The following is a 20,979-nucleotide window of genomic DNA, read 5'->3' as shown; positions in this document are numbered from 1 at the left end:
ATAGCCTTTTTGTGCTAATGCGGCGTAAAGCAACCAACTATCTATCAATCTAATAGTATATGCAACAGGTCAACTATATTTGGTGTATGGAAATATTTATTTAAGTAATTGTGTTTTGATCTGTGTTTTCTTAAACTATAAGCAATATGTCAACTATATTTTTTGCAAGGAGAGATAGTGAGCTGTACATGTCTGCCTGGTATGGTAATATGACCTTGACCTCATTTTCATGGTTCATTGGTTTAAATGTTTAGTTATCTTTGTTGGTTAATATAAAAAAGAAGATTTGATATGATTGCCAATGAGACAACTATCAACAAGAGACCAAAATGACACGGACATTAACAACTATAGATCACAGTACGGCCTTCAACAATGAGCAGAGCCCATACCGCATAGTCAGCTATAAAAGGCCCCGATATGACAATGTAAAACAATTCAAACGAGAAAACTAACGGCCTTTTTGTATAAAAAAATGACTGAAAAACTTCTATCATGTAACACATCAACAAACTACACCATTAAATTACAGGCTCCTGACTTGGGACAGGCACATACATAAATACTGCGGCGGGGTTAAACATGTTAGCGGGATCCCAACCCTCCCCCTAACCTGGGACAGTGGTATAACAGTACAACACAAGAACGAACTATAAAAATGACTTGAAAAAGGCCTAACTCATCAGACGGACAAAAATACAAGTGGACGTGGTCAGGTACTTGTACATCCCGACAACAAAAAGACACTAGGAACAGATCTGAGAGTACTCGTAGTTATCTGAAAGATAGTACAAAGCCACTAACACTTTATAAAAAAATCATGCATCTAAGACTAAACTATCTGTACACATACAACATCCAATGGATTTAGTGTAAAGACGTCATAAATAGTCGGAGAAAAACATGACCTTGTGCAATGCCAAGTTAAGTCTATTTCTTACAAAACCTAAGCAATATGTCAACTATATTAAGTGTTTTGATAAGTGTAAGATACACATGTATTTCTCGTTTTGTTTATATGACCTTCACCTCATTTTCTTGGATCGTGTTAAGTTTATGTGACAGTTGTAGTAAAGCTTTATATTTAGGACTATCAACATAATATCTATGGTTAGTAAAAAATGTGATACATTTCAGCGTGTGCACTCTTGTTTGTTCTTTTGGCTGTGGATTTTTTTGGAAAAAAAAGTTTGTTTCACCCTCCGCATGGCACTATATGTAATGCTATAATTGAAAAAAAATTGTGTTTGACTTGTCGTGAAAAAAAAAGATTGTTTCTCGACGAAAGGCGAAAAAAAAGTTTGTCTGAAAAAAAAATCCATAGCCCCCCAGAAAATCAAATGGTTGCTGCCTAAAAGATTCATTATTCAAAAATATTGACCCTTTACATTTCTTGCATAGTCTTCCTATTTGAATTACACTGTAGTCAGAGGGTATTTTTATGCATGGTAAGTCCAACAGTAAAAAAGATATTTTATTGCAATATTATTTATTATTTTAGTCTCCATGACCTAATAGAGCAATGACATAATATTCAAAATACTTTTAAACCTTTGCTTTAAAATGATGAAATGTGTGTTCAGTTTATACAAAATTCTACAATCTTGTTGCATTTTTGGACTCACCAGTTTTAAAAAGGGGGAGTCTATACGTATTTTCAGGACTCATGAACTCACTTAAGTGAGAATCATGGACCATATATGTAGTAAAGGAAGTAAGAAGTTGAGAAATTCTTTTATTCAACATCATACACGTTAACGCTCTCATACAGTCTATCAAACACAAATAACATATGACAATGCAGATTAGAAATTGAATAAATGCACCAGTTTCTGCATCTCTTGACTATCCAGTCTGTCCTCTGTAAACATTCAAAAATTCTGAAAAAAAGGAAACATTTTTGTAATACTGACAGAAACGGAAACCAGGCAGATGACCATATAGATATGACAACAAGTAGAAAAGCTAACAAATGAGTATCGGCCAAATCTTCAGTACCTCAAACAGACTCTGTTTAATAACATCAAGACGAGTGTCAGTCACCGACATGGGCATGGCTTTGCAATTTGGTTAGACATTTTTCTTCTTTTGTCTGCTTAGATGTGTCAGGCAATGAATTAAGATTTTGAACCACTAAGTCTATATCCCACAAGTTATAAAGTTATAAACAGAAATTTGATCAAGGTACATTTCTTGAAGAAGGAAACAGTTGGATCGGTTCGAGTCATAACAACAAAAATATCATACAGTCATTTTCAATAATCGAACTAAATCCCAAAGCTAACCAAAGAGGACAATAAATTCAACACTAACTGGTTGTTCAAATGGCTATGAGTATCGCATGTATTGCGGGGGGATGTTAATGTGTTCAATTATATGCACTTTTCAATTTGTGAGTGAAACAAAAATTACACAGGGTAGCTTTATTGGTAAAAACTGTTTAAATGCATACCTTCAAACGACATTTTCCCATCATTATCCGTGTCCGCCTCTTCCATAAGCTCTTTGGCTTCCGCTTTTGATACTTTTAATGAAGATACTATTTCCGGAACTGTCACTTTGCCGTCGCCGTCTACATCCATAGATCGGAATATTTTTCTTGCTGCATTTATTTCTTCTGAATCTTCTTGAATAAAGGTTGTAATCATCCTCTCAAATTCAGGATAATTTATATAACCATCACCTAAAATATAACAACATACAAATTTAGTTCATGACTATGATTAATGCTTTCCTTATTTGAAGTCTGCAGAAAAGGACTTCAGTATCTTTAATTATATCATTATGTTTATTTTTTTTAGCTGCAAAAATATATATTTGGTAAAAAATATAATTTATATATACAAAAAAAAGTTGATAATGTATGATGCCAATGAAATTCTCCACCAGAGACTAATTACATGCAAGTTAGTAACTGTATTTCATTGTATTATATGTGTTTAGTCTTCAACAAAGATCAAAACCGATACTGTTTAATACCGAAATATACTTGAAAAGGCAACGAAATGACGAATGAAAAACAAATCAAACGAGAAAACTAACAGACCGATGTATGTGCAATACAACAAACTAAAGACAAATACTATATACATCAACGAACGGCTTTTCCGTTGGGTATAATGTTTCAATGTCAGAACAGATAACTCCGAATACTGCATTTTGATTGAGCATTTTACGACAAAACCATTGGAAAAGAAAATCTAAGCAACACGAACCCTCCCCCAAAGCAAATAATTAAAATTGGGGTGTATCATGTGCCTTAGTCCATCTGCTTTTTGTGTATCACTTGTCGTATTGTTCATCGTAGGTTCACATTCAGTCACGGTTAGATTGTGTATGTCTACTTCGGTAATGTTACATATACAAAATAAAGGAAACGAGGTTTCGCTAACATTAGATATTTCGATAATGTACATAACCAAACTAAAAAAAAGGTAATCCAGTTTTTATATTCCGACTCGCTATCGATCGATAAAGAGAAATCAGTGTTCTCCTAAGCGAACACTGACCGATAGAGACAAGTTATACTGTACCGTTATCGTCTAGCTCCCCCATCATCTGCTTGATCTGATCAATGCTGAACTCTATTCCTATACGTTTAGAAGCTCTCCTGACCTCTGCTACCGAGACACGACCATCTCCATTCTCATCCATAGCACGATATGTCTTCTTTATAGCTATTAAATCAGAACGTCGAAATTATGTTAGAAAAGGTTATAGGAAATAGTTGAACTTCTTAGTTTCAGAATTTAATGCATATCGTCTTGAGTTATTTTAAAGCGTATTTCAAATAGCTTTGACTGGTTAACATCGTTCTCAAAAAGACACAATTATCATTGAAATAAAGTAATTTGTATTATGATGTCACGTGACAAACAATGCCACATGCTATATTACCCAAGTCGATAGATTCTGAAACGGAAAATGTAGCAGCAGCATTTCATAGATTATCAAATACATGTTTCTCTAAAAGGATTCTTTGATTGGTGGAAGTTTGCTTAACGCCCATGCAGTGGCAAATATTTCATGCATATTTAGGACTTGATCATCCGGCAAGAAGGCGGAAAATTTGCACTGTCATTGGGGGAAATATTGTCTCTGTAACGATCTCGGAGTTACTTAGTCTTTTTATTGTGATGTTCATGCATCAAGCTTCTTCACAATTTGCTCAAAGTGTTGCTGTAGATTATGAAAACTTGAGATAAACTGCAAACTTGGATTTTTAAAACGATGTATAATATAAGATCAAGATTTTAGACATGGCCAAAAGCTAGAAGATATGTGTAGTTAAATCTTGTCATTTTATCAGTTTGAAGGGGTTGATTGTCAATTAGACAGCAACCAAACAACAACAGAAACCTAACGATATATAAATAATACGACATTCAATAAATGACATATTTCTTTTATGTAACAATAAGTCTAAATCTGTTGCGAGTGCAATAAAACAAATTTACGATCAACATTCTAACAACAGCATCAAAATAACTGGAGAATGCTCATTTTATTTTAAACTTAACACAGTTGTAAGATTTTTAAAAATTAAGCTTCCTTTCGATCTGAAAAGATATCTGATTATTAATTTTATATATATAGAACTTGAACCAGATTTTAGTCTAATATTTACATGTGTGCTTGGGTTTGCTTCAGTTAAATTACAATTACCCTTGCAAGTTTTGGTGGGGTCCGTGGTACTCAGTCTTTAGTTTTCTATATTGAATTGTGGGTAATATTGTTTGTTAGTCTGTATTTTTCTTTTTCAGCCATGGTGTTGTCAGTCTATTTTTAGCCATGGTGTTGTCAGTCTATTTTTAGTCATGGTGTTGTCAGTCTATTTTTACCCATGGTGTTGTCAGTCTATTTTTAGCCATGGTGTTGTCAATCTATTTTCAGCCATGTTGTTGTCAGTCTATTTTGGGCCATGGTGTTGTCAGTCTATTTTGGGCCATGGTGTTGTCAGTCTATTTTGGGCCATGGTGTTGTCAGTCTATTTTCAGCCATGGTGTTGTCAGTCTATTTTTAGTCATGGTGTTGTCAGTCTATTTTTAGCCATGGTGTTGTCAGTCTATTTTGGGCATATGAGTTTGAATGTTCCTTTGATGCTTTTCGCCTCTCTATTTCAAACATTATGCTGTTGGTTGGATTGTTCAAAGTAACACCACTTTCCATTTTGAATAAATTATAATTTATTTGTTCAGTTTTTGTTGTGTTTATTTATTTTAACATCACATATTTTTTTATTAATATATTATGTTTTCCAATGCTGTTCTTGTGTGGTTTTCTCTATAATACTTTGAATTCAAAAAAACATAAAACTTAAAATTTCACGAGAAATAAATACCATGGCAACTGCAACCTACCATCACGTGCTTCTTTTGGTAATTCCATCTTATTTGTAACTTTTCATACAGGAGTACGATACTGTAACGAAAATTATAATCAAAGGTCATTAATCTACAAACTAATGAATATGCAGATATCAATAAGCAAAATTAGTAGTGTTGACAACAAGAGAAAAGGAAGAATAATCGGTTTCAGACACAATTAATTCTACGATATCAAGAAGTTTTTTTTTTTAATTTTTCAATCTGAAGTTGGTACAGACGCTATAATAGATGATATGGTGTATTTGATTTTTAAAAGTCAAACTTCCTCAATCCAGGAATCCCCAAAGACAAGCCTTACACAGCTACTTTTGCATAGGTACTATTTCTGTACCAAAAATATGTAGTACCGGAAATCTACTTATTTTTTTTTTTGGGGGGGGGGGGGGGGGGGACATGTAGTGGATGAATTAAAAATTGAATATTTCGAGATGGCTGGAAAAAAATGACAAAAATGTCTTTGCGCAATAAAGGATACAATAAAAATGTTTCTTTTTCTATATTCAACAAAATGAAGGAAATAATTGTGTACAAAAGAGAAATAGTCACACGACCACAAACAAATATTAAATGATTTTTCTGAAGATGTAAACTGATATTTGTTTAGAAGAGAGGTGTTGTACATGTTTTATGATAATTTGATTTCAATAAAAAAAAATCTGCGTGGATAAAAATGAACAGCACAACAAGGCACTCCAATATTCACTTTTTAACATTACCTCGTGCGTGTAGGTATATGCAGTGGGGATCGACGATTTTTGAAAGGGGATAATTGCATTAACGAAACAATAAGTGCAGATCGTAGCGAAAACAACTTTCTATTTTATGCTCTAAAAATATAATTTCGAATCAACATGGGAGTCTTATAACCCCCCTTTTCCTCTCCGACTGAATCCGCCACTGACAAATTTGATACAAACAAGCTAGTGCTAAATGATCACACCATAAATGTACTATACCTTTTATTTAGATAATCCAAATTTGAAAGTGTTAAAATTCGCACTGTTTAGAAGATCAAACAATCAAGATAGAGCTGTTATAAGATTATTTCAGATTAGTAATAATCCGTCCAGACAAAGCTAATAAATGTAAAATCGGCACTTAAGATACAGGTTTTAATTGATTATTTTAAAGTCTTTTCGAAAGGGTCACACTCAGTTTAAAAAGAAGAATAAAACTATTAAGAAACGAATCGCTTCATTCAGGCATTACATCATTTAGTTAAATGATTGTGATAAAACATTCTTTGTCGATATGTTTAACGCAGTGGCGGATCCCCCTCTTTTTTTTAAGATCAATGCAATTGAATGTGGATATATAGTTGGACCCCCTTTAATCCCTGGTTTGGACCCCCTCGACTCTAAAATGGCTGGAGCCGCCCTTTTTAACCCCTCCCATATGCCAGTCCCAAGTCAGTATTTTTTTTTTTTTTATGAGTGAATTTCGTTTGTTGCTGTACATCATTGTTGTTTTTCGTTTTTATCATAATTGTTTTTCGTTTTTAGCTGTACATCATTATTGTTTTTCGTTCATTTTTTGTATGTATAAAATTGACCGTTATTTTTTCTCGTTTGAATGGTATTACACTTGTCATTTCGGGCTTTATATAGCTAGTCCGAATATCTGACAAAATTCAAAAACCTAAAAACTCTATTTAGCTTGGTTACTCAGCAAAAAGTAATAAGTGGGCAAATCTTGTATATTAAAAAAATCCTGAATATTTCTTTTTCTTATTCAATTCTTTTATAAAATTTTTTTCATTTACTCTGACATTTAATTTTTTTTTTTTTTTTTTTTTTATAATTGCAGGTCTAGAACATCAAAATTTGAGAAGTATTTTACCAAAAAAAGAGTGTTTTATTGTAATATCTTCATCCTATTTTCCATATATTAACATAATTTGTAATCAGTATTTCACTGGTGTTGTTTTATTCAAAAGGAGTAAGTTGTAATGCTTTAAAATACTGACTGTATTTAACAGGTAATTAATAATTACTTGTTATAACAACACCTATTGTATTTTGTTTGTAGGCATACTAGGTTGAATATATATTTTTCAAATGTTGGCATAGGTTGCAGACACCGAGTTTTGCTTATTGTTTAAAGCTATACGATGACCTATATGTTGTGAATATATGTGTCTTATGACGTAGTGTCTGATCTAAAGTTGTCTCATTAGCTATCATATATACCACATCTTTTAATTTTTAAAGGTTAATAATTTAATTTTAAATGTAACGCGTCTTCTGATTGTCTGACGTTATTTTGTTATCAGCCCATTGACATAATTTAGTCATGTGACCGTGACGTCATCAACGTTTTTTCATGATTTTCTACGGTTTAAAATGGAATTTAGAATTAAATTATAAGAAATGACTGTAATATTTTTTCTGTCTATTCGAAATAACATAAAAAATGTGGTGCACACTGTTAAATAACCCGCTACGCGCGTTATTCAGTGTGCACCAAATTTTTTATGTTATTTCTTCATAGACATAAAAAATATTACAGTCATTCCTTAATTAAAACATACAGAATTCTCGAAACAAAGTAGCCGATAATTTTCCTAAAGGGGATTAAGAGAAAACATTATGAACTATACCAACTACGCATGTTTCTAAAGCATTCTCCAATCATGTAGCTGCATTTGAAGTTCCACGAAATATAATGACGTTTGCAGTCAAGTAATTCCATCGAGGTCAAATAGTTGTGAACTATTGACCGGTCAAATAGTCATACGCTTGCAATTTGAAAAAAATATCAAAACATTATGTACTAACGTTGTATAGAAACTGATATCTGAGATATAATAAAAGTGCATATCAGACAACTTTCCATTCTAGGAGATAATCCTTCGCGAAAAGTGGCACAGTTTAAGACGTAAATGGAATTCCTATGGGAAATTGCATACTGGTATCTATATTTACAGATATACAACCTATACCTCTTTCTATAAGTTGAAATCGGATGCTAAATCACACAAACAAAAATGATCCAAAATGCAATTTATGAACTAGAAAAGATTCATGAAACCTCCGAGTAACTACTTCCTTTGGGATCCGAAACGTTTGACCAACGTAAAATACAGACTTCTTACTGATGATAAATTTCAAAAAAAGAATCTTCTACAATATCTTAAAAAATAACACCACAAAAAAATGCGGGTTTACTATGATGTATAAATGTATTTATTAACTATCGATAGCACATAAGTTTGTTGTTATATTGGGAACATGTGTTTATGTTTACAATAATATTTAAATTATTTTAGCACAACAACAAGTCACCTTAACAAAGTTAAGAGTTCAAAGTTCTTTGTATGATAGCACGGACTGGTCATTCGCGGTAAAAGTTAACATTGAAAATACATTTTCATAGCCTGACCATTCGAAGCTCAGTCTTAGTGCAGTGAAGTTTTCCCCACCCCCCTTCCCTCACCCTCCTGTGTAGATGTAATATTGTAAATGCATTATGCTTTTTCTGCAGATATTAAAAAGAAAATTATGAAATTATGGTTTTGTGATATGAAAGATTCTATTTCATTATTTCTCATTGTAGATATGTTTGTAAGACATGTATGCTGCAGCGGTCTTAGTGTGCTGGCAAAGTGATTTGAGGACAGTTGAATTATTTGATAATAAAACTTTCGTCTAGGCGAGCTCTTTCCCATAGATATGTGTTTGAGTTTTTGTTCATAAATACTTTATTTGCATTTGAGGGCACGAATAAGAAAATAAGGTCCTTTAAACATTGGATTTACGGTCAGCTTAAACAGAGGGTATACACGAGTTTTAATCCATATTTATTTAACCAGGTCAAACATCTTAACAAATATATAATTCCATCGACACACCAATACTGCGAAGTCTATTTTAAGTGTAAAAAAATGTTTTGTTCTACATAAAAGAACTAAGAAATAATATTACACTTTTCGTTTGTTTAACATTTATAAAAGTTTTCTTAAAAAAAAATATAAAGAGGATTTGAGAGAGGAAAGGATTTAGAACTAATATCAATACGTCATCAAATTAATAGTATTATTTTGGGCAAAATAATATGACCGAAATATTCTTTGGTTTGCTTTCGTGCCTTTTTTTATTTTATCCCAAGATTGTAAGACATTAAACATAAATATCTTGTCCTACAATATAAAAGACAGGAATTCTCATTAATATTATTTTGAAATTGGCCGTTTCATAATCTAATGCATCCTGGGTAATATTTTCAAAAGCGTACACCAAAGCGTTTTGATTGGTTTAAAACGTTATAAACAATGGAAATTCAACCAATGACGTAACGTTATTTTCACTTTGGGGTACGAACAATGAAATTACCCATGATGCTTTAGATTCTGAAACAGCCAATTTTCAGTATTATGGGGGTTTCTTTTTTCAATTTATTCAATAATATACTTTAGTTGGTTTCTCTTTTTTGTTATTGTCTTTTTTCAATTGTTCTTCGAATCATTGTCATCATTGTATTCGGTTGATGTTATGATTCAGCTAAGCTTTGGGTACTGCGAAAAGTACTAAAACAATGTTCTACTTTATATATAATGTTTTTATTTTTGTTGTATTTTTAAAACAATCTATCACTGAAATCTATAATGGAAATGATCCTTCTACCTCTGGAACTTCTGCATACTACCCATCAAACATACATTTTGTACATGTAGTTGAGTTGATGCAATCATATATATGAAAGATATATGAACATAAATAATTATATTGATAGAAAAATAATAGAATTAAAATCAATAATAAGTACAAAAAAAAAAAAAAAAAAAAAAAAAAATTAAAACATAGAAAGCGAAAATATATTAAAAATTTAGCAGAAAGATTATAATAAAATAAATAATTGAAATGGTCATGAAAACTTTTGCTAGAATAAAAATTGTACGAAGAAAACAAAAAAACAAAAATCACAGCACAGAATGTGTCCATGGTGCACGGATGCCACATTTGCACTTTCATGTTCTATATTCAGTCGACCGTCAAATTGGGGGTCAAAACTCTAATTTCGAATTAAAATTTGAAAGATCAAAAGGATCAAGTGTACTTGTCAACGTATATTTGTTCCGCCTAACAGAAGTTCCAATAGAAACTTTGTTATAAACAGTGTCATAATCTATTCCTGTTGGAACAAATATTCTATACCATTTATACCGTTAGGAATATAAATTCTAAATATATATATATATATATATATATATATATATATATATATATATATATATATATATATATATATATATATATATATATATATATACCGTTAGGAACAACTACTGTAATATTTATCCCTGTGGAAATGATATTCCAGATTTTATTTTCTTGGATCTTATAATTTGAAGGAACTTCTATTCCGTGACATACTAAGTTCCAAATTGATCAAAAACTACCTTGATCCAAATATTTAACCTGAAGCGGGATAGACGGACGGACGGACGGACGAACGAAGGGACACACAGACCGAGAATCATAATGACTTTAGTGGGGCATAGAAATGTTATTATGCTTATCTAAGCAACAAAATTGCAATGTTCTATACGAGTCATTTGATGACGAAAGTGTTTAACGACCTTGACTTGATTTACATCCCGCACACGGTAGGCGATTATTTGATAAATCTCGCTGCAGTAGATATAATACATAGGGAGATGTGGTATGATACCCATGAGACAACTCTTCATCATGCAGAGTTAAACTGAAGTGTACATAATGTAAATAAGCTATTATAGAGCAGCGAACAGCCTTTAACAACGAGAAAAACCTATACCGGCTTTCAAAGAAAATTTTGAAACATTTTAAACGAGAAAACAGATGCAATTGCTTTAAAAAAATATACTACACCGTGCAACTTTAAATCAACATGACAATTGACACAATAATTTATATATATTGGCAATTTTCTCTACCTGTAGTTTATTGGGTCGTTTGACATGTTTGAAGTTTAAAAAAATGTAATAACAAATTATTAAAAATACCAATCTCAAAGATAGATTCATAAACAGGAAGTCAATAAAATTGACAAAACCAACGCAATATCAGCCGACTATGAAACCGAAGACCGAAGAAAAATGCAGGCTTGACTTTGGGGATGTTCGGAGAGCCGAAAACCTTGCTTTGGAGGTCGAATGTGTGCATGTGTTTATCTGTTCCGAGTTGTGCCGATCTCGTATTGCATGATATTCTGAACTCTTCTTAACTTTACATATAATTCGAATCCGAAATATGATAATACAGTTTAATGTAAATTCCAATGCAATTCAGTAGAACTTACCTTTAAACACTATTGTGTGTCACAGTTGTAATTAAAACAGTCTAATTAATTATTATTCCTCATTTGATAACTGTTTGTAATCACCTGAACTTGGTCTAAATAAAAAATATGATGAGTTTCAGGAGTGACGTAACAAATTATGAAACCAATTAGATTGTAACAAAACACACCAGATACGTACGAATAAAACACAGTCAGATATTGTTCAAGATTGACAAGTTGACCCCAGTGTCTTATTTACAAATGTTCTTTAACAAAATATATACATACATTTATAATTGCCATTATTATAGTTATTTAAATTCATAAAAAAATATTTTCATAAAGTATTGTTGGTTCTTTAAGTGATCATATACTGAGTGTCAGCGTTATAGCTAATTACCAATTGAGAATATTTAAAGAGGGTCTTGATGCTTGGTCATTCATATAATTATGTATTCTTTACCTTCTTAGGTCATTTTTCATTATTCTTTGTATTTTTCTCATTATTCTTTATATTTTAAGGAATGTGATGTTCCACTGTCCCGAATAAGGGGATGGGTTGGCATCGCCAAACATGTTTTCCCAAGCCACCACCTTTTCAGGAGCCTTATTTCATTGTTGAAGGCCGTACGTATGCCTATAATTGTTTACATCCAATTTATATGAACGGTGAAGGGACTCCGAAGTTGTCTAATTAGATCATACAAAATCCAATCTCCTTATTTCTCAAATTCTATATTCATAAATGTGTCTATCCTCTTACCAACCTTGAGACAATTAAAAAATAACTCAGGGCCAAACCAAATTCATAAGTTCAAGAAGATAGATATAGAGTGGATAACAAATACGAAAAAACTTGAAAAGAGAGGCGAAAGATACCAAATAGATATTCAAACCAAAAAAGTCAAATACAAACTGACAATGCTTGTAGTTCTTCTTTTAAATATTTTGGAACGCATATAGTTTTTCATACAAGGCAATTTATAGTTATTCCTCATCAAATGCTGATCTTCAACTTGCTAGACTATGGCTTTATATTTAGGATTCGTAATTGTGAGTCTAGAGTATATCTGATAAGACATTATCTGTCGAAAAACGCACGTTGAGTATCAAATGGGCATTACATTATGCTTCACTTTGAATATAATCTGTTTCATACTCTGGATTCAATATAAAATATCACTTATACTTTATATAAATAATTGTATTTTTTCCTCTATTTTCTGAATTTTCTTTATTACAAATGTTATCATCATGGTCATGTTTCACTGATATAAATATATAAATCTACACGTAACATTTCAAAAGTCTTTTGAACCAGCTCATACACATAATATTTTTTAATAGTTTACAGAATCCATCTCTTTTTGCTGATTTTCAGACAAGATTACTCTTCCGACTGTTAGACAAACAGGTTGCATGGTAAAATGGGAATTTATCCGGTCTGTCCTTTCATAACTTTGACAAATTCTGAAATGAATACAAAAAGTTGAAGTTACATTTTTATACGATTTTAATGCACTCATACACCATCACGTGCTAACGTTTCTAAATGATGTCAACATTTGTGTGTAAACCTGTATTTGTTGTGTTGTTGTTAATCCGCGTGCATTTGTTCAAATATCGTGATTATGTATGCGAAACTATAGGGTTACATTTTCCTAGCATTAGGTTGGCCTTTTGTGTACCCAAGACAGGTGAAGGAAGTCAACTTAGGAGCGCCGTGATTGGATGTAAGGGTACAATATATTTTTTTATTTATCTATGAATAACTGCAGTGTTTATATTTACAATATAAATTTTAAAACCTATTGAAATATTTTCTAGAGAATTATTCGAAAAGGCTTTCAAAATTTTATAAATTTGCTGCAAAATGACGGTGGGCATGGATAACATAAACAAGCTCCGTTGGAAATTGGTCATGATACTATTTGGCTTCAATTTTTAAAATAGAGTAATAAAGTACTAACACCACACATAACTGTTTTAACCAGGTTTTTATTATAAAAAGTGGTAAAATTAGAAAATGTTAGTATTGTCGCCTATGGCAGAATAAATAGTACCGTTTTCCCTTTACAAACACACCGTGTTATGTAAAACTAAGTGTGTCGAGTTGTCGGTTTTCTCTTTTCTTCATATTTAATTGTTCTTTTAGGGGCAACCTAGTATAAAGAGGAGGGTTCCAACCATAAGTACACATTCAAATGCATTGATCGTCAAAAAAGGGGTGTTTCAACCCACGGAGATCTCCCCCTAGATCCGCAACTGCCTTTATCTAGTCTCTAGTCTGTAAAACACTAAAACAAATCATACCTTCAAATGACATTTTCCCGTCTTTATTTGCATCTGCCTCCGCTAAGAGATCGTTAGCATCTGACTTGGAGACTTTCATAGCCTTCATAATTTCTGAAGTCGTTACTTTTCCATCTTTGTCAACATCCATGGCTTGGAATATTTTCCGTGCTGTCTTTATATCATTGGGGTCATGCTTCATATATTCTGTGATCAACTTTTCGAACTCACCTAAGTCCAGATACCCATCTCCTGAAATAGATATATACATGTACATGAGATTTATTTCAAATTTGGTAAGTTCTACAGCTTGACAGTTTTGCTCAGCCCTTTGTAGGTTATGTGTTTCGGAATTCATAAATGTATGGAATATTGAGCAAAACAGTAATAGATTATTGAAAATTAAGATTAATTCCTACCGATTTAATTGACAGATATTTGAAAAGTAATGCGACCTTCATAAATTATTTCAAATATAAAAAAAGAAGATGTGGTACATGTATGATTGCAAGTGAGACAACTCTCCACAAGTCCAGATACCCATCCCCTAAAATAGATATATACATGTACGAGAGATTTTGTTACAAAATTGACAAGTTTTACAGCTTGACAGTTTTGCTTAGTCCTTTGTAATTAATGTATTTCGGAATTCATAATTGTATGGAATTTTCAGCAAAACAGTCATATATAGATTAGACCGTTGGTTTTCCCGTTTAAATGGTTTTACACTGGTAATTTTTGGGGACCTTTGTAGCTTGCTGATCGGTGTGAGATAATCTCCGTATTAAAAGGCCGTACCTTGACCTATAATTGTTTACTCTTTTATAATTTGTTACTTTGATGGAGAGTTGTCTCATTGGCACTCATACCACATCTTCCTATATCTATAGATTAATGAAAAAAAAAATAAGATTAATTCTTGACAGGTTTAGGAAAAATACTGCGACCTTCATAAATCCTCATGATTATTGACATATATATTATTATTTGGCGAATTCTGAATGACCATTGGCTTTAAAGTGTATTGGAATCAATATGCCTTCAGCTAATTGTAAAATAAAAAAGTGCAGATTATACATATTATACTTGATCAACTATGTTAATGCTATACAAATATTAACCCTGCTATTTACTAAGCCGACACGTAGAGTGATTTTTTAAACACGCTAGTTCACAAGGTTTATACTAGTAATAATTACATTAGATGTATGTTTCATTACAATACGTTATTCTGATTGGCTAACTGCACATCATGTGTTATTCCTTAGCAGTTGTATCACTCAATAAAACTTCTCATTCATGATGACACGAGGTCCAACAATAAAGTGCACAGGTAAATAAAATAACAACTTGATAAAAGGCGTGTTTTCATGATCTTATAGTTAAAAATGTAATTATAAGTATTGAATGCTTTTTTTTTTGTAACTTTATAGGGTTGTAAAATCGTTGACCGTGCGCACATTTTAAGTATGAAGCGCTTCTGTGCTTCATACAAAATGTACTTCGGTCAACGCTTTTACACCCCAATAAATTTACAAAAAAGAGCATTCAATTCTTAAATAGTCAACAGGTGGAGGAATGAATGTTCAACTATTCTGACTTCGAGGCAACCAGATTTTTCTTACTCTAAATGCTAAATGCTTAACGGAGCAGCAGCAAATACCATTTAAAGTCATTGTGTTGACCTGTCAATGGTTCGAACCAACCACCTTCCATACTAAAGTCGAGCACGATACCTTGACACAACCAAAGGAGTTACATTTGTACATCCAACATGTTGTCGCATTTAGTGTGTAAATCTTTAATCAGAACCAAGTTTCCAATTTAATGTCGATTGTTAATGCTATCGTGCACAGCAAATTTTTTACTGGGGTGGATTTTACATGCTGATAAATCAAATCGTATAATAAAAAAGATATGAATGAGGTTGTTAAATTTGATGTATATGCCTTTTTGTGCTTCTTTGCTACATTTGTTTGTTTTTACAGTGATTAAGATTAGAACACAATGTTAAAATCTGTACCCCCATGTTAAACATTTTACCTATTGTATATATAAAAAAGAAGATGTGGTATGATTGCCAATGAGACAACTGTCCACAAGAGACTTAAATGACACAGACATTAAACAACTACAGGTCACCGTACGGCCTTTAACAATGAGGAAAGCCCATACCGCATAGTCAGCTATAAAATGCCCCGATATGACAATGTAAAACAATTCAAACGTGAAAACTAACGGCCTTATGTATATGAAAAAATGAACGAAAACCAAACATGTAACACATAAACAAACGAAAACCACTGAATTACAGGCTCATGACTTGGGACAGGCACATATATAAATAATGTGGTGGGATTAAACATGTTAGCGGGGTCCCAGCCCTCCCCCTAACCAGGGACAGTTGTATAACAGTACAACATAAGAACGAACTATAAAAATCAGTTGTAAAAGGCTTAACTCATCAGATGGACAAAAATACAAGTGGACGTGGCCGGGTACTTACACATCCCGACACAAAAAGACACAATGAACAGATCCGAGAGTACTCGCAGTTTTCTGAGAGTAATTTGTTGCGACTGCCTTACAAGTGAGAGGTTTAGCTAGCTATAAAACCAGGTTCAATCCACCATTTTCTTCATAAGAAAATGCTTGTATGAAGTCAGGAATATGACTGTTGCTATCCATTCGTTTGATGTGTTTAAGCGTTTGACTTTGCCATTTGATCAGGGACTTTCTGTTTGGAATTTTCCTCAGAGTTTAGTATTTTTATGATTTAACTTTTTTACAACAATGAGCATTTTGCCATTTTGTACAGCTGATTCTATACCGTCACAGTGTGTTGCCGATTTCATCTGGTAAAAAATTACATTATTTTTTTGTTCTTTTAAATTGTTTTACCATTTTTATCAACATTTCTCATCATCTGCTTTAGTTTGTCTGTAGATAGATCGATACCAATTCTTTTTGATGCTCTCTTCACTTCCGCCATAGAAACACGACCGTCGCCATTTTCATCCATGGAATGATATGTTTTAGCAATAGCTGGAAATATACACAGTGATACATATTGCTACAGGTGGCACGGAAATATTTCAAGTCCCATAAGGGATAATGATAGCCCTTTTAGAGTATCACCACGTTCCAACATTCATCGTCTGCCCAAAACTCTACAAACACGGTTAACTGAAGTTTTTTCATTATGTACACTATTCAGAAATAAATTTGTATATGAATCATGATCGTTTACTTTTGTTCTATCTTCAAAAACCTATAAGGCTACTAGTGCGTTTTGGTCTTATATCATGCAGTGAATACAGAATAAAAAAAAATAATTTGCACCTGAAATTATTTCCTTATTTTTACACCTGATATATCCCTCTGTTTGGGAAAGTATTTGCAGTTGATTTTTTGTCCAATCACTCTGTTCATGCAGATATATTTAGGTTACAAGAGCGCAATTATTTGTTTTCATTCAACCGGGAAAATTTTTACCCGGCAAATTTTTTAAGATGGTATTCTGAATACAAAAAATTTGAAGCTCTTGATTGGATGATTCAGGTTGGATTTTTTTTAATTTGAAAGCTTATCCATTTAGGTTGGAAAATAGGTGAAAATTAAATTCATAATTTTTTTTTAACTGAGGAACCATTCGAAATTAGTCTTTTCAATTTAGTGCGGTATTATAGGAAACTTCGATAACAACTGCATTTTAGGGCACTTTTAGCCGCATGACCATATACTTTTATTTGCTGTAATAAAAGGCTGACATCTATAGTCACAGGAACTGCTTCCAATTTTTCTCTAGTTTATCCATTCTTCAAAAATGTTTGAATACGACTGGGGTCCTATGGAAAATGAAGTACAAATAATTGTAACCTTCAATTTGACTTTTACAGTACACAAAAGAGCAACATAAATTCTCAATCTGAAATACAAATACTACCGTAACACCTACACAGTCTAAGAAATAATGAGGGTCTGGAATGGGGTTCTTCCTTTCTGTATTCCTTAATTAGCTTTCTCATTCACGCATGCCACATGTCTATCATTCAAATGAAAGAGTGTCCAGGTTCTTTAGGCATGTTATGTAGACGAAACGCGCGTCTGGCGTACAAAATTATAATCCTGGTATCTTTGATAACTATAACCATTGTGTGCATCTGAGACTGTCACTTTACGTTATTAAATTAAATTTTCATATCTTTAGATTACCTGCATGATCGTCTTCATCCAAAGAACTCATTCTGTTTCTGCTCTAATCGCTACAAAAGGAGGAAAATAGCATCATATATACATCATAGTTTATACATTGTCTGGTATATATGACTATCGCCCATACAATGTATGCATTGTATGGTATATATGACTATAAAATAAATAATGCATTGTATGGGCGACATACAATATATGCTTTGTATTGGTAATAGTCATATTATCATCTTATAAACACTATTACACTAGAATGGAAAGCAAAACAAAAATATATAGTAGTTCAGTGATACTAAACTCCAAATTATACACAAGAAACAAAAATTAAAAATAATACAAGACTAACAAAGGCCAGAGGCTCCTGACTTGGGACAGGCGCACAAAATGCGGCGGGGTTAAACATGTTTATGAGATCTCAACCCTCCCCCTATTAGGTCACATATATATGTATAGGAAGATATGGTTAGGATGCCAATGAGACAACTTTTCCATCCAAGTAACATATTGTAAAAGTAAACCTTTATAGATCAAAGTACGGTCTTCAACACGGAGCCTTGGCTCACACCGAACAGCAAGCTACAAAGGGCCCAAAAAGTGTTCGAGTGTAAAACTATTCAAACGGGAAAACCAACATGCTTGATTTAAAATTTTGTAGAAATTAGCACGATGAAAACATTAATTAACAATTGTGTATTCTTTCCTCTAATTAGAAGTAACAGACACCTCTCTCAGGGGATACATGCACCGAAGAATCAAGTACCAAATTTATCAAACTAAGATTCTACAATTAATTTTCGAAAATAAATGAATTTACTTACTTTTTAAGTGTTCTTTACTATCTTGTTTTCGCAATAACAATACCAGTTACATTATTTTACACACAATTCACTACGTAGAACACACCAAATAATTACTATGTTTTTGATTACTACATGTATATCAACTTAAGTATCATTAATTAATCCTATGTGAGGATTATATAGAATCATAGAAGCATAACATTTCATTGTATTTTTACCGTTTAATTAAACATTAATTCAACTTAAGATTTGGATTAAAGTACACAATTAAACAATGAGTAATGTTGCCAATTGTGAAAGTCAAATATTTGAGATTCTATGTGTAAACCCTTACCTCGACTTCAAAAAATAAACATTTACCTTTTTCCAAAACCTCAATAACTTTTTTTTATCTTTAAAATGAATTCAGATTAAACTTCATATTCTATAAGGACTTCTACTGGTGCGAAAAAAACTCGAAAACGCTCGAATAAAAAAAGTTAAAAAGCCCCCATAATGTTCGAATTGAACAGCATTGAGGACCAAAGATTCCTAAAAGTTTTGCCAAATACAGCTTCGGTCATCTATTCTTGAGGTGGAAAAGCAAAATTTTTGTGTACAGCCTAAAAAAATATACATTGATCTTAATGTAATTTCCAACCGACTTAAACAGACTTTGGATTTCTACCTATTTTAATTTGAGCGTCACTGGGGAGTTTTATGTAGAAGAAAAGTACGTCTAGCGTATCAATTTATAAGCCTGGTACCTTTGATAACTATTTACACCACTGGGCCGAAGCCACTGCTGGTGGACGTTTCGTCCCCAAGGGTATCATCAGCCCAAACGTCAGCATTTCGGTGTTGACATGAATATCAATTACATGGTCATTTTTATAAAAGAGGGACGAAAGATACCAGACAGTCAAACTCATAAATCGAAAATAAATTGACAACACCATGGCTAAAAATGAAAAGGACAAACAGACAAACAATAGTACACATGACACAATATAGAAAACTAAAGAATAAGCAACACGAACCCCACCAAAAACTAAGGGTGATCTCAGGTACTCCGGAAGGGTAAGCAGATCCTGCTTCACATATGGCACCCGTCGTGTTGCTTATGCAATAACAAATCCGGTAAATAGTCTAATTCGGTAGGTCACATTCATGAAAGGGAAGGGTATTGTAGTAACGACGTAAGGAACATATCCCATATCATTTGTGAAACGGTTATTCCATAACGGTCAACCAACTCGTGATGGCGTCCGTAAAATTTACGAAGGGATAATTTCAACTTCACCATTTGGAACTCTTTGTTTAATAGCTTCTATCAAGAAAATCATGATAGGAAATGCAAGCACGGGAATATCGTATTAATTGGGAGACATATACCCCGTATGCAGGTGCTGCTGGAATGTTGCTACTTAGAAATGGAAAGTTCACAATTGGAAAGCTGAAATCAACTCTTGTCGTAAAGTTTTGTTTTCAACCGACCCTCATTGTCAATTTCTAGATGTAAGTTAAGATATGAGGCCGACTTAACTGTATCTGTAGTATCCTTTATCTCTAGTTATAAATTTACTGTGTGCAAAAGCATAAATTAATCAAAATTCTAAGGATTTTCATATCCTAGGCATAAACAACCTTAGCCGTATTTGGCACAACTTTTGGGAATTTTGGGACATCAATGCTCCTTGTACTTGTTCAGCTTTCTACTTATTTGATATGCGCGTCACGGATGAGTCTTAAGTAGACGAAACGTGCTTCTACCGTATTAAATTATAAGCCTGGTACCTTTGATAACTATGGAAACAATACAACACAAATATCTTACGGAAATATTTGTATTCATAACGAAGTAAAGATTTATGTTGTCACGCGTACGACAAGGGTGTAATTCGTATAAACGAGGACTAAATTCATGTAAAATAATCCACATTTTCCGTAAAATATAGAGGATGTTCAAAAACAAAATTGTATATAACCACCGTTCATTCCCTACTGATGCTTTGTGATACACTCGCGGACGATACATTCAATTGCCG

The 20,979-nt window shown here is 32.7% G+C and overlaps 2 protein-coding genes across 3 annotated transcripts; both read right to left on the bottom strand.

Annotated features, from left to right (window-relative positions):
• Positions 1-1,718: 1,718 nt before the first annotated feature.
• LOC139499089 (uncharacterized) lies at positions 1,719-11,807 on the bottom strand. Of its 2 annotated transcripts, none has more exons than XM_071287765.1 (5): positions 11,667-11,807; positions 5,361-5,421; positions 3,534-3,677; positions 2,453-2,683; positions 1,719-1,880 (listed from the first exon to the last, which is right to left on the bottom strand). In XM_071287765.1, the coding sequence occupies exons 2-5, from the start codon at positions 5,386-5,388 to the stop codon at positions 1,846-1,848; spliced, it is 438 nt and encodes a 145-aa protein (XP_071143866.1). In that variant the 5' UTR covers positions 5,389-5,421; positions 11,667-11,807; the 3' UTR covers positions 1,719-1,845. The 2 variants fall into 2 exon arrangements, with proteins under 2 accessions (XP_071143866.1, XP_071143867.1); XM_071287766.1 differs by lacking the exon at positions 11,667-11,807 and adding an exon at positions 6,344-6,462.
• A 1,069-nt stretch (positions 11,808-12,876) lies between these two features.
• LOC139499095 (uncharacterized) lies at positions 12,877-19,091 on the bottom strand. The gene is made up of 5 exons (XM_071287773.1): positions 18,971-19,091; positions 18,156-18,205; positions 16,842-16,985; positions 13,962-14,192; positions 12,877-13,118 (listed from the first exon to the last, which is right to left on the bottom strand). Exons 2-5 carry the CDS (start codon positions 18,184-18,186, stop codon positions 13,084-13,086), a joined length of 441 nt encoding a protein of 146 aa, XP_071143874.1. The 5' UTR covers positions 18,187-18,205; positions 18,971-19,091; the 3' UTR covers positions 12,877-13,083.
• Positions 19,092-20,979: the final 1,888 nt, after the last annotated feature.

The sequence above is a fragment of the Mytilus edulis genome, chromosome 12 (assembly GCF_963676685.1).
Source record: "Mytilus edulis chromosome 12, xbMytEdul2.2, whole genome shotgun sequence".
NCBI classification, from domain to species: domain Eukaryota; kingdom Metazoa; phylum Mollusca; class Bivalvia; order Mytilida; family Mytilidae; genus Mytilus; species Mytilus edulis.
The sequence above is the reverse complement of the archived record's forward strand: the minus strand, read 5'-3'. Positions and strand labels throughout refer to the sequence as shown.